Source organism: Elgaria multicarinata, chromosome 8, assembly GCF_023053635.1.
Source record: "Elgaria multicarinata webbii isolate HBS135686 ecotype San Diego chromosome 8, rElgMul1.1.pri, whole genome shotgun sequence".
Lineage (NCBI taxonomy): Eukaryota > Metazoa > Chordata > Lepidosauria > Squamata > Anguidae > Elgaria > Elgaria multicarinata.
The window spans coordinates 8,276,337-8,291,206 of NC_086178.1; the positions used below are offsets into that span (position 1 = coordinate 8,276,337).

General features: G+C 45.3%; 1 protein-coding gene across 1 annotated transcript in view; it reads left to right on the forward strand.

Moving 5' to 3' along the window:
* LOC134402405 (cytochrome P450 2C39-like) overlaps window positions 1-14,870 on the forward strand; it is a 96,614-nt gene that overhangs the window by 12,341 nt on the left and 69,403 nt on the right. Inside the window, exons 2-5 of the mRNA XM_063131834.1 lie at window positions 875-1,037; window positions 5,824-5,973; window positions 6,178-6,338; window positions 10,099-10,275. Coding sequence (XP_062987904.1) covers window positions 875-1,037; window positions 5,824-5,973; window positions 6,178-6,338; window positions 10,099-10,275 — 651 coding nt within the window. The remainder of the gene's footprint in view (window positions 1-874; window positions 1,038-5,823; window positions 5,974-6,177; window positions 6,339-10,098; window positions 10,276-14,870) is intronic.

Consider the following 14,870-nt stretch of genomic DNA (forward strand, 5'->3'; position numbering starts at 1 on the left):
GCTGGATGGTGGCGACGATGGCAGGGCCCGGTAACCCCCCCGCCCTCCTCTCCCTTACCTGCAGGTAAGGGAGAGGAGGGAGGGGGGGCTTACTTGGCGCCACTCCCCTCCACTGCGGAGCTCCGATTCGGAGCCGGAGCTCCGCAGCGAAGAGGAGCGGAGTATGGGCGGAGTGGTGCAGAGCGGCGCGGAGCGGAGCGGGCCGATCCGAAATTTTCGGTTCGGCCCGCGGGGTGGATCGGGGGGTCCGTGCACACCCCTAATTTTAAGTATGGTCACACCATAAATTTGTATAAGGGCAGTATGAAACTTGCAGTTTTATTCTCAGTCCTTCTAATAATGCCTAACATGGAGTTTTCCTTCTTTACTCCGGATGCACAATGGATTGACATTTTCATTGAACTGTCCACCACAACCCTTGGTCGGTAACTACCAGCTCATATCCCATCAAGTTAAACTTGAAATTGGGATTTTTTTTTTTGGTCTAAACATGCATCACTTTACACTTGCTAATATTGAACTGCATCCACCATTTGGATGCCTACCCTCCCAGCTTGGAGAGATGCTTTTAGAGCTACTCATAGTCTCTTTTTGTTTTAACCACGTTAAATATTTTGGTGTCATTGGCAAACTTGGCCATGTCACTGCTTACTCCTAATTCCAGATCATTTATGAACAAGTTGAAAAGAATTGGTCCCATAACAGATCCCTATGGGCCATCACTATTTACTTTCCTCAATTGGGATAATTTACTATTTGTTCCTTCTTTCAGCTTTCTGTCCTTTAACCAGTTACTGATCACATATTCAGTTGAAATTGTCTGCTTTATTTGATTGCAATATTTCTCTTCCCTTTTTTTTTATCGAAATGGCAGCTGGCAAAGCAATATGGAAGCATTTTCACTCTATGGCTAGGATATCAACCTTTGATAGTTATGTCTGGATACCAAGCTGTGAAAGAAGCACTGATCGACCATTCAGATGAATTTGCTGACCGACCAGTAACTTCTTACATTAAATTTATAGGAAAAAATAAAGGTAAGTTATGAAATATAAGAAGCTGCATTGGTCTTTTCTCCAAATAAAACATAAGAGGAATGTCAGCAAAACAGAAGAAATGTTGCCTCTATGAAAGTTGGAGATATCACAGGTGAACTCTGGAAATATCTGGTAAATATAGTGCAACTTCTATAACATTAGTTACAATGAATGTATAAAATCCTTTACACAGAGCATTCCGTAATCTCAGAAGACAACAAAGGTAACGTGAACATATAGGCCTTAACTAGATCAGATGATATCCTGCGGGATCATCCCTGTGTGTCCACCTGATGCACAGGGGATCCCGGGATCAGGGAGGGATGATCCCTCCCTTGCCCCGGGATCTTGCCTTCCCCTTCGGGCCTGCTTTTTCCGCAGTCTCGGGTGTGTGGCCCATTGCCGCGGTTTGACCCAGATACGCATGATTCCTCACACGGAGCCAGGAGCTGTGCATGGGGCACAGTGCTCCTCAGGAGTGCTGCACCCATCGGGGGTAGGGTGGGGGGAGCGGGGAAATCAAATTATTTTTTTAAAAAAGGGCCTACCTTTGCGCATGACCATTCGTGCGCTCCTCTTTCTTTAAAAATAATTATTAAAATGGTGGGAGCAATGCCTCTCTTCTTGAAGTCATCATGCCTCACGTGTAAACAAAGGAGGTATATCGCGTTAATCACAATGCAAGATCTTCTGTCCTCCATCGCGGACTATCAGGTAGGTCTAGCTAAGGCCATAGTGATAAAAGTGTTCATGGATAAATCCTGCTGGCTGAAAAGTACCTATGGAAATACCATGACTAAGAGCAGGGAGGCAGGCAGTATTTGGGCGGTTCTGAGAAAGAAACAAGGGAGGGCAAAGGAGAGATAGGCAGGCAGACAAGCAAGCATAGGCATAATAGCAACTGGAAGGCTTTGGAAGAGCTCAAGACCTTCATTTGAGGAGTTTTAGAGTAACATCTAGATTTTGGGATTTTTCGGGTAAAATCACTATGGTTCCTCCTTTATCTGCTGGTTTTGCCACTATCTTGGAATTATTCCCATCTAATGCTAACTTCTCTCTCAATTTATAAATACAATGAATCACCCTAAACTTGTCTCCATTGTTTAAATATGTTATGAGCTCTTTCTTGTGTTCATTTTATTCACTCAAGCTTTTCCTCCACTTGGGTTCTAGATGTCTCCCATCTTGCTTCATTGCCCTCAGCTCAGGTGTGTATCAAGGAGTGAAAAGGGCTCTGTGAAGCAGGAAAGGTAACTCATGTGAACTGCCCTAGTCATCTCCGTATTCCACAGATTAATCAGAGCTTTGACAGGAGCACCAATCATACCAATTGGAAAATCCCACAGAGCCCTCTGGAATCTTTTGGAATCCATCAGGGGTGAACCATCCTAGTAGGTCCTCCACCCTTGCCGAGGGAGACAGCCACTGTTAGTCTATGGCCGTGGCTAGACCAGGCCTATATCCTGGGATTGTCCTGGGATCATCTCTGTGCATCCAAATGACACACAGGGGATCCTGGGAGCAGGCAGGAATGACCCCTCCATTTGCCTGGGATAATCCTTAGGTCTAGCTAAGGCCTATATCTCAATAAGAAGTGGACTAACCATGACAAGGGACATGTTACAATATCCTTCACTCTCAAACTACTATCCTTCTGCCTAGTAGAGAACCCAAATCTATGATGTATCTGTTACCTGTGCTGGGCTGATGACATTTTGGGACAACCCCACGGTTGTCATGGCAGCCATCTAACCTTAACCCCAGAGCCAGTGACCCCAGCATGGATGTGGAGATTCCCCAGGACCATCATCCTGGGAGCCTGCAGCACTAAGCCAGAGACTACTCCTGTCAGCTTAGGTAGGGAGACTCCTGGGCAGCAGAGGAGGGAGGTATTTTATTTATTTATTTATTTATTTATTTATTACATTTCTATACTGCCCAATAGCTGGAGCTTTCTGGGCAGTTCACAAAAACTAAAAACATTCAAAGTATAAAACAACAGTATAAAACCATAATATAAAATACAATATAAAAGCTCAACCAGATAAAAACAGCAGCAATGCAAAATTGCTAGCGAAAGCTCCAGTTTGTCCCATTTACCAAACACAAGATATAAACACTCCAGGGTGGTACTCAGGTAGACAGGAAGCCTAAAGAAAGAGAGAGAAAGAATTCCTATAGATCACAGCAACTTCCCCTCCCTGACCCTCAAACCTATTTTCATGCTGAACAAAATACCTAGGAAAACATAGCTAGGAAAGGCTAACTTCCCTGAAATCCCCTATCCAGGTCTTGGATATCCATACCATGATGGCCTCCTCATCCATAACCAGGTCATACATGAGAGAGATTTTATTACAAAGTGACCTGACATTCAACAACAGCACCAGAAGGTTTGAGCAAAGACTGGGAAAACAACCACATAGGCCACAGCTAGACTTAAGGTGTCTCCTGGGATCATCCAGGGTTCGCCCCTGCCTGAGCACTGGATCCCCTGTGTGTCACCTAGATGAACAGGTTTGACCCCTGGACGATTCCGGGATAAACCTTAGGTCTAGCTATGGCCATACTCTCTGGTTGGGGGAAGAACCAGAACAGGGGATAGACATCAGCTGTCTAACCTTAAGTAGGCAGTTTTACCCACCACCACCACCACTGAAGCCCTCTTGGCATTTTCTGAAGCATGAAGCAGTGGCCAATATCAGTGAATTAACACAGACACTTATTCTGCATCAGGAATGCATTTATTAGGTTCTGAAAGAAGAGGAAGGTTTTGGGTGCATGGGCATGAACTGCAGTAAATGCTGGTAGCAACTAGGGGTGTGCACGGACCCCCCGCTCCGCTTCTCTTCCAGATCCGTGATTTGTGGATTGGGCCGCTTCGCTCCGCCCCCGCTCCGCCCATGCCCGCTCCGCTCCGCTGCGGAGCTCCGGATCCCGATTGGAGCTCCGTTTCTCCCCCCCCCCCATAGGCTTGCATTAAACTAAAAAAGTATACAACTTTTTTTCTGTGAAAGTTAGAAACCTCACGTTTGGCACCATGACACCTCATGGAGGTATACACATGCATGCCAAGAATCAAGGCAATCCCATCATCCCCTGAATTTTGGGGAATTTATGAAAATCGGGCACCCCATACACACCCCTTTCGATAGCTCCGTCAATTTGCACGTTAGAAACCTCAAACTCACCACCATGATAGCTCATCCAGGGATGCACACGCACGCCAAGACTCAAGGCAGTCCCATCATCCCCTGGTTTTTGGGGAATTTATGAAAATCCAACACCCCATTCACACCCCTTTCGATAGCTCCGTCAATTTGCATGTTAGAAACCTCAAACTCACCACCATGATAGCTTATCCAGGGATACACACGCACGCCCAGACTCAAGGCAGTTCCATCATCCCCTGATTTTTGGCGGGGCTTAAACCTGCAGACATCTCAATGGGGCCATTTCAAAGGAAATCCCAACATGCCATGAATTGGGGAGTAGAGATAAACCTATGAATCTTCTTCCACACTTGAAAAATGGATTTGGAACTTCCAAAACTCCAAGTGAGCGCAGGAAGGACTTCTCCCCTGAGTCAAAGCCAGACACACACAACATCCCTGCAAGGCGGGCAGGGGAGGAGAGAGGGAAGGCAGGCAGGCAGCAGACATTTCTGGGGGCATAAGGAAGTGAGCCAAGGATAAGCCAGTAATGCATATAAAATGGAATAAATAAATAAATAAACAAAGGAGGGGAGGAATTAAAAGCAGCAGTGTTGCTGAATAAACAACAAGAAGAACTTTTTTAAAAAGGCTATATCTGTCTTTTACCAGCAATAGGGGGACGTGCCCAGAGGAGGGGGAAGCAGCTGCCAATTTGACTGGTCCTAATGACCAGTCTTTTAAGAAGCAACGCTGTCAGTTCAACTCATGAAAGCCATTGCTCCACCATGAGAGCTCTGAGGAGTAGAACTCTCACTTCAACTCATGATAGGCATTGCTCCACCGGGTTACTCTCTTTGGAGGGCTCTGATGGCCCTCCAAGTACAGGCGAGAGTGGGGGCACATCCACATGGGATGCCCTAGGGGAGCTCATCCCCTTGCACCACATCTTTTCAGTTGTTCCCCAAAGTTAGGGTGGGTAGCACTGCTGTATGTTTCCTATCTGTTAGTATGATTTCAGGTTGTGTTAGTGCATTTGGTAGAGCTACTGTTTTAAAAAAACACTGGGAAAACTCCGTTCAGAGTAGAAAGAGAAGTTTCCCAGAATCCCAAGTTACCCGTTTTGCCTATCCCCTCCTCCAACTTTGGGATCATGTGATCATGACCAGGAGTTGACTCTGCCCCTCAGCCCTTCGGAAAAGGTATTTTTCCTGCCGTTTTTTAAAAAAATTCTAGCGCACGAACCGCAGCATGCAGAGAGCTGAGAGTAGGCTCAAAATAACCCCCATCCACGACTCTCCAAGCACAAGAATTTTCAGAAAGATAGCTTCAAAAACAACACAGTTATCCCCCTTTCTTTTCCGCAATGCAATCCTATGGGCGAAATGTTTCAAGATGGCGATCGGATCAGACCGCGGAAACCGGAGCGCTCCGAAAATGGGCGCTTCTCTTCACCTTGCTTCTAGGGGTCCGCGGTCCGCTTCTACTCCGCCTCTGGGCAAGGTGGAGCAGGCCAATTCGCTCCTGCTTCTACGCTTCTAATCGGAGCGGAGCACATGCGTAGTAGCAACCTAATGATTTTTGAACTTGAATTTTGTGAGTAATAATATGTCATTGATTCTTGATGGTCACAGGTATTGTACTTTCAAACGGTCACACCTGGAAGCAGCAGAGACGGTTTGGTCTAGTTACTCTGAGGAAACTAGGACTGGGGAAGACCGGTTTGGAGCACAGAGTAGAAGAGGAGGCCCAGCAGCTTGTGGAGACATTTGCACGTTCAAAGGGTATGTAAGATTAAGAGTTGATGCAGGCACATGTCCCAGTCTACAGAAATCTTTGTGTACTTTCCACATTTTGGAGTGGAATTTGATTTCTAACACAAAAATAAATTGCCTGATGTACCAATAGTCTACCATGCACCACCATGAAATCCCACTTGGGTATTAACAAGAGAGGTTGGATTAATATGAATATATTTTCATTTTCAGGGCAACCACTTGACCCTTCTTTCGCCCTCAACAATGCAATTTCCAATGTGATATGTGGTCTGTCTTTTGGACACCGTTTTTCTCTTGAAGATAAAGAATTCCAGAAACTGATTGAAGCCATCCATGATTCCTTAGCAGTTTCAACCACCTCCTCTTATCTTGTGAGTAGTCTTCCTTCTTCTTCTTACTGAGGCAGGCAGATCTTCTAAAGACCTATGTTCCCTTTCAGTATTTTGAAAATCATTATGGGAGTGCTGGACTTATTGTCACTTCATAGACTTAGGCCACAGCTAGACCTAAGGTTTATCCTGGGATCATCCAGGGTTTGCCCCTGCCTGAGCACTGGATCCCCTGTGTGTCATCTAGGTGAACAGGTTTGACCCCTGGACGATCCAGGGATAAACCTTAGGTCTAGCTATGGCCATACTGTCTTATAGCCTAACTATTTCCCATGATTATTGTGAAGATAAAAGCAGGTGGGGAGACCATGTACACTACACTGAACTTTTCGGAAAATACAATATGAAGAAATAATTATTCACCTGAATAATGAATCCTCTAAGTTTAACAGTTGACATTTATCTACCAAATGTCTACCTTGCTTTTTTCTAAAATATTCAAAGATGCTCATAAACACCAGGGCCAAATCAATGATGCATAAACATAAATATAATCACAATTAAAGGTACAATCCTATGCAGAAAAAGTCTGTCAAGTGAGGCTCAGGTTTCAGTAAGGCTTTTATTCTAGTAATTCTAATAACTGGCTCTGAGCTTTTACAGTCCCAATATAAAGCAGCAGTGAACAGATTACAACCTTGTTCCTTAACTAGGACCAGTCTCTGGGTTTCCTAACAGACAAGGGCCTTGCTAGACCTGGTGGAAAATCCGGGGGAGAGGAGGGGAGACCTCACATTATAAATAACATGAGATCTCGCCCTTATTCACACGCAAGCTGCGACTAGCTCTGGAGGAGAGCCGTTGCAGCTGCAATTTTTTAATTTTTAAAGTGGCAGCAGCAGCACAGGAGCCAGGAAAGGTAAGTAGGTTTTTTTAAAAAAATAACTCTCCTCCCCCCATCCGTGATCTCCCCCTCTGGCCCCGTTCTCCTTCCCCCCATCTGCAATCTCCCCCCAGCCCTGCTCTCCTTCCCCTGCCCATCCCCCCACCCATGATGTCTGATCCCCTGCCTGCCCCCCCACCTGCGATGTCCGATTCCCCCCGCCCCCCCGCCCACGATGTCCGATCTCCCACCCGACGTCCCCCGCCTGCAATTCCACCCGATGTCCCCTGGGCCGCGATTCCCCCCCCCCGATCTCCCCGGTCTCCATTTCCCACCCACCCCCATGTCCCCACTGTAGCCCTCGGTAGCACCGTAGCCTCAGGAGTAAATCCGGTAGCTGGGAAAAGTGGCGGACCTGGCTACATGCCTGTGGACTGCAGGAAAAACCGGGCCTGAAGTGGTGCCGGTTACCCCAGGCCCAGGGAGGGTTCATCTGGATGCATAGGGGTGAGCCCAGGGCTCGCACCAGGCTAAAGCCCCATCTAGGAAGGCCTTGGATTCAGAGTACAGAATAAGACTAAATGACTTTATAGTTCTAACAAAGAAACAAGACAAGAAAGATTTTTAGGTTATTAAGACATTCCATTCAACAACCTCTATTGCCTGTGGTTCTTGTTTGATCCTGGCAGGGAAATCTAGCTTGCAAACAAATGTCATGCCTTCCCACTACCTCTGTTCCACCCTCTTGAGTTGTCGCTGCAACCTGGGACACACTCTATAAGTCCCCTCCCCTGCAAAGTGCTCTTCCTGCTGCCCCATTCCCATTGAAGACACCCCTGGTTGAGAAGCAGGGGCCTTCATCAAGGTCAAGTCTTCCAGCTGTGAAAGATAGGTCATATTAGCATCCTGAACGTCACCACCTCCTGGTTCATAACCAGATGGGCGTTCTAGTAGAACTGAATTCTCAGAAGCCTGGCTTCTCATGGCTGAGCCTGCCTCCACAGTATCAACCTCTGACTCAGAAATGATGTCACAAGCTATCATTCCAGCAGGCTGGGTCAAGTTCTGACAAAGTCCTACAACGCCTAGCATTGCCCAGCAGGCCAGACTTTTTCCTGTCTAAAGATGCATTGGGTTGCTTCCAAAACACCTAAGAAAACACCCAAATAAAATAGTTCCTAGTGTCGTCAGGATAAACCAATTAAGTAAATTCAGAGCAGGGCAACATCTAACAGCCCCAAACCTCCGGAAACAGGTAATTTTAAGAGTAGGGATGGAAGAGACATTTATTTGGTTCACATTTTAATGCAACCTTATTTCCTAAACTGAAATGCAGTTATACTTCAATATTCACATATTTGCAGTTCTCTTCCATGTAAATAATTGGGCATCCTTATTGATGATAGAATTATTAAAAATAGAGAAAATCAAGTCTTGCCAAGGAAGAATCAGCATGGCTTCTCTCAAGGGAACTCCTGCCTCAGCAAGCTTGTGGATATTAGTGGCCTGGTAGTAATCTTATACTTCAACTCCCCCAAAACTTTTGACAAATTGCCTCAGCGAGGACCCTTGAGTAAATGCAGCAATTATGGGATAAGAGGAAAGATCCCCTTATGGTTCTGCAAGTGGCCAAATAATAAGAAGCAGACAGTAGGAGGAAATAGTTTTTACACGAAAGAAGTAAGCAGTAATGTCTCCCTAAGTTCTATATTGGAAGTGATGCTAATCATTTGATAAATATTCTGGAGTCAAGGGTGAACAATGAGGTGTTCACATGTGGAAACCTGCATGGGTCTGCTAAAAATTTCCAAAAGGATCTCTCCAAACTGGTGAATGGGCAACAAAATTGCAAATGGATGTTGACGTATGCAAAAAATTCTAAATAATAATAATAATAATAATAATAATAATAATAATAATAATAATATTTGTTATCTGCCTCTCCATCCCGATTGAGGCGAGGAACAACAATAAATATAAAATACATAAAATATTGATTAAAAACATGGTATACATTGTTAAAACTTCCTAAAAAACATCCTAAAAAACATCCTAAAAGCATCCTAAAAGCACCCTAAAATTCCACTGGATAGGCCTGCCAAAAGAGATCAGTCTTTACAGCTTTCTTAAATGCTAAAAGACAGTTAAGTTGATAAATCTCCTCCAGCAGGCCATTCCACAGTCTGGGAGCAGCAGAAGAGAAGGTCCTCTGGGTAATACCTGTCAGCCTAATTTTGACAGACTGAAGTAGATTCTTCCCAGAGGACCTGAGTGTGTGGGGCGGATTGTACGGGAGAAGGTGATCCCGCAGGTAGCCTGTACCCAAACCATGTAGGGCTTTAAAAGTGATAACCAACACTTTATACTTCGCCCAGAAACTAATTGGCAGCCAGTGAAGAGATTTTTAAACTGGAATTATTATTATTATTATTATTATTATTATTATTATTATTATTATTATTATTTCTTACCCGCCTCTCCATTTTGATCAAGGAACAACAATAGGGCCGTAGGTGTACGGGTGACCAGCCTGGTTGATTTAGTTATACAGGCTGTGAATTGTGCCCAGTTATGTGAGAGAACCTCCAAGCAACCTTGAGTGCTGTTTTGGTTTGTTTGTTTTGTAAAAAGGTAGGGTACAAATTAGATAAATACATAAATAAGTTGGGGAAATCGTTGCTGCCCTAATGTTCATGTATATCTTCCACTAGAATAGATTACGAGAATCCATGGATTCAATTTTTAAAAAGTTGCTAAATCCAGCTTTTCATTCAATGAGAACCATATTAAAATGCTAGCCCTCAAGAAAAATCCAGGGGACGATATTGAAGTGCTAGTCCAAAGGGGTTAGATGACTGATAGTTTTACCCAGCCTTCTCCCTGATAATGTTGGAATTTTGCTTTATTTCTTCTCTATAGCTGTATGAAATCTTCCCATCTATCATGAAACATCTTCCAGGTCCTCACCAAAAGGCATTTTCTGCCAGAGATACAGTGCTTTCACTTGCAAAGAAGGGAATAGAGGAACATAAGGTGCAAAAGTCCTTTCATGACCCACAGGACTACATTGATTTCTATCTTCTTAAGATGGAGAAAGTAAGTATTCACTTTCTGTTTGAATACAACTCATTCAAGGAATCATTCCATTCCATACTACGACTGAACAGTAATATCTGATGGTTCACCAGTATTTATTGGTTTATTTATTTATTACATTTTTATACCTGTAGTATCCCTCAGGCAGTATGGTCCCTATGCCTGAGGGATACTACATGGTGTCAGAAGTGGACTATCCCCTTCAAAAATCCACTTGAAGAGGGGTTTTAGTGCCCGCCGCCATATTGGAATAAAACATGGAGCATTTTAAACCTCCTTCTGAGGTTTAAACTTAGGAGAAAATTGGAGGAAATGGGAACAGAGACTACAAGTATACCTTACAGTTACAAAAGCGGAGAAAGAGTCAGAAGACTACAAAATTGCTGTAATGCTGCACTGCATAGGAGAAAAGGCTTTAGAAATTTACAACACCATTCCTAATATCTATGCAGATCCTGAAAGTCAGACACTAGAAGAAGCCCTTGCTGCATTCAAAAATTATTGTGAGCCCAGGAGAAACCCTGTTTTTGAACGGCACCAGTTCTGGCAGCTTCCTTATAATGAGGAAGCAGGCATAGACTGTTTTGTTACAGCCCTTAGAGAAAAATCTCAGCATTATGAATTTGGGGCCTCCACAGACCAGATGCTTAGAGACAAAATTGTTTTCAGCATCTCAGACAGCAAGAAAAGCTTCTAGAAGACCCTAAGTTGACTCTAGAGCAAGCTATTACCATCTGTAGAACAAAGGCTCTTATCAGGGCTCAGGCAACAGCAATGACCTCAGAAACAAACATCTTAGCCATCCAACATAAAAGCAGAAGGACCATAAGCTACCAAGAAAGTAAAAAGGCCCCAAGGCAGACCTTTGCAACAGTTAAACCTACAGCGGCAAGGGGCAATTCCTGCAGTAGATGCGGTTATGTTCACAGGCCCAGGCAGTGTCCAGCTTTTGGAGAGACCTGCAATAGGTGTGCAGGAAGGAATCACTTTGCTAAAATGTGTAGGACACAATCTGAGCCTTCCAGTCTCACCAAAGATGTAAATGCCTTATTCATGGGAGTAATGACTACATGCCATCAAGCTAGGCTCATGGGAAGCCCAGAAGCCTGGTATAGCACAGTAGTTGTGGCAGGACTTCCAGTTGTTTTCAAGTTAGATTCTGGATCTGATGCTAACACAATTCCAAAAGACATTGCAGAGTGCTTGCAGGATAAAGTGCATACAGCAATGACAAATGTGACACTAATTGCCTTTGGTGGAGCAAAGGTCAAACCAAGAGGTACCATTGTAGCTCCTTGCAAAAATGGTCTTAAGAATCAAAATCTAACCTTCTATATCACAGAAACTGGAGATCCACCACTTCTGGGTCGGTCAGCCTGTGTAGCCCTTGACTTGATCAGACATGTGCACGTATTAGCAGTGCATTCTCCAACCAAGATGGAGGGTCTCCTCAAACACTATTCTGAAGTTTTTGAAGGCCTGGGTCGTTTCCCAGGTGTGCATCATATTCATGTGGATCCCACAGAATCACCTGTGGTGCATGGATGCAGAAAGATTCCATATGCAGTCATAGCCCCTTTGAAAACAACATTGGAAGACCTAGAGACAAAGGGAGTCATTACAAAGGTGACTAATCCAACAGCATGGGTCAACAGCAAGGTGGAAGCAATCATCCGATTACCTCCCCCTGAAGATAAGAAAGGTCTCCAAAGAATTCTGGGCACCATTCAATACTTGGCCCAATACATACCTAATGAGTCCAGCCTAACAGCTCCCCTCAGGACTCTTCTACGAAATGATATTATGTGGCAATGAGGACCTGGAGACTAGCAGCTACAGGCCTCTCAAAGGTATATACATCCACATATCACAATACCGCCCAATAGCCGAAGCTCTCTGGGCAGTTCACAAAAATTAAAACCATGAAGAGCATAAAAAACAACTAACAATCTAAAAGCACAAATACAAAGTACAATATAAAAAGCACAACCAGGATAAAACCACACTGCAAAAATTGATATAGGTTAAAATACAGAATTAAAACAAGGTTTGAATTTAAGTTAAATTAGGGGTTAAAATACTGAGAAAATAAAAAAGGTCTTCAGCTGGCGATGGAAAGAGTACAGTGTAGGCACCAGGCGAACCTCTCTGGGGAGCTCGTTCCACAGCCAGGGTGCCACAGCAGAGAAAGCCCTCTTCCTAATTTTCTCTAGGCCTCAAATAATATTTGCACTCAGTCCCTCTCCCATATTTCACCCTTATTAAATTCAATTACTAAAGTAGGGTAGTTCATACATAAGTGTGTTCAGTGACATGGCTCATAAAGGCAGATATTTCCATAACCCCGACTGTAGGTGGCTGTTGAATGGAAACGAATGTGTCAAGGGATCTTGCCTATCGACTCTTGCTTCTATACTTGAAATTACTATGGATGGCTATGGAGAGCCAGTGTGGTGGAGTGGCTAGAGTGTTGGACTGGTATTTGGGAGATCCGGGTTCTAGTCCCCACTTGGCCATGGAAACCCACTGGGTGACTTTGGGCCAGTCATAGACTCTCAGCGCAACCCACCTCCTGGGGTTGTTGTTGTGAGGTTAAAATGGAGAGGATGATGATGATGTACACTGCCTTGGGTTCCTTGGAGGAAAAAAGGGTGGGATATAAATGTAATAAATAAATACTGCTCATTCCACATGAAAACATGTCCTGATACAATAAAAAAGATTGACCTTTTTAATCAACTAGGTTATGCGACTTCATTTATTTCTTCCATTTTAATACCACTCTTCCTCCAAGGACTTTATGTAGTTGTGTATTGGTTTTGACCTCATGTTATTCTAGATGCTGCCGAGGGGGCATACAATTGTTTGGTTTCTGGGAACCCATGTCAAAAACACTAGGGCTGTGCTCCGCTCCACTTTGGTTCGTAGAAGCGGGAGCGGAGCAGCCTGATTCGCCTCCGCCAAAGGTGGAACCAGATTGGGTCAGGGGAGCTGTGGATCGAGACAAAGTGGATCACTTCACCTCAATCCAGAGCTCCGAAGACAGGTAAGTGTGGGGGAGGGGGCTTACCTGGTGCTGCCTCCGCCACAGTCCATGCAGTGATGGCGGTGGAACCAGATAAGGGGGCAGGGGGCAGGGGGGAGGGGGGCTTACCTGCCTCCATCACGGTCCGGCACCAGCTTCATCTGAGGGCCAGGCCTCAAACCAGAAGAGGCCTGGCTCTCAGTTGAAGCTGGCGCTGGACCGCGATGGAGGCAGGTAAGTGGTGGTGGGGAGGGGGCCTTATCTGGCTTTGCCGCCCACCACCACCATGGTCTGTGTGGCAGTGGATGGTGCAACCAGGTAAGGGGAAGGGGGACTTATTTGCCCCCCATTTTATCCCCCCTTCCCCACTTGCCTGCCTCTGCCATGGAGGCAAGTAAGTGGGGAAGGGGGGCAAAATGGCAGGTGAATCTCGATCCGAGCCTTTGGATCTCGCTCCAGGATACGATCTGGAACGCATTGAGGGAGGGTCGGATCAGCGCAGACTGGTTCAGGCCCCATCCAAAAGTTCCGGATCAGGCCATGAAGCGGTTCAGGGGGCTGATGCACAGCCCTACAGGGCACCATCCTCAGAGCCTAGAAACCATGCTCCCCGCTTCTCCCTCCTGGCTGTTATGGTTCTAGCTGTTTCTCCATGCTTGGAAACAGAGTGCAGAGATGAGCAGGGAGGGGAAAAGACCACGAGAGCTGCTTTATGCTGCTCTCCCGGCTCCTCCCCTTCTTGAAATCACCTACGTAGGCAAAATGAAAGGCAGCTGGAGCACAGAAGAGAAGATCCCTTCCATGCTCCAGCTGTCTTGGAATAGGCTGCAAATAGGATTGTGCCCTACCTGGCCTAAGTGAGCATCATGGTTCAGCGGTGAATCTGTGCCACCAGTATGTGGAACTTAAGTGCATCATTTGTTGGAGGTAATATTTCAGGTGATCGGCATTTGACAAATAAAACTAGTCTTGCCTTATCATAGCTGCCTTCATTTGGAAAATTGTACACATTGCAGACAAATTTCTCAGCTGACTTGTTGGTTTGTTGGTGAAGATCGTGTTTTCCTAGATTTTTTTTTTTAAAGAAGACCATGTTCTGAGCAAAATACTTTTCATATGGTTTTCTTTAGGGGTGTGATCCGCTCCGATTAGGAGCGTAGAAGCAGTAGCGGATTGGCCTGCTCCGCCTTACCCAGAGGCGGAGTGGGAGCGGACCGCGGACCCCTAGAAGCAAGGCGAAGAGAAGCGGCCATTTTTCGGAGCTCCGAGTTCAGGCGGAGCGCTCCGATCGCCATCTTGAAAACATTTCGCCATAGGATTGCATTGCGGCAAATAATCACGCATAACTACGTTGTTTTTGAAGCTATCGTTCTGGAAATTCTTGTGCTCAGAGAGTCGTGGATGGGGGTCATTTTGAGACCACTCTCACCTCTCTACGTTGTCCGGGTCGCGTGCTATATTTTTTTGAAAATCGGGTCAACCGCGCGGCTCAAACGGCGTTTTCGGCTTTTCGCCCATAGGATTGCATTGCGGAAAAGAATCGGGGATAACTGGGGGGGGTTTAAGCTAT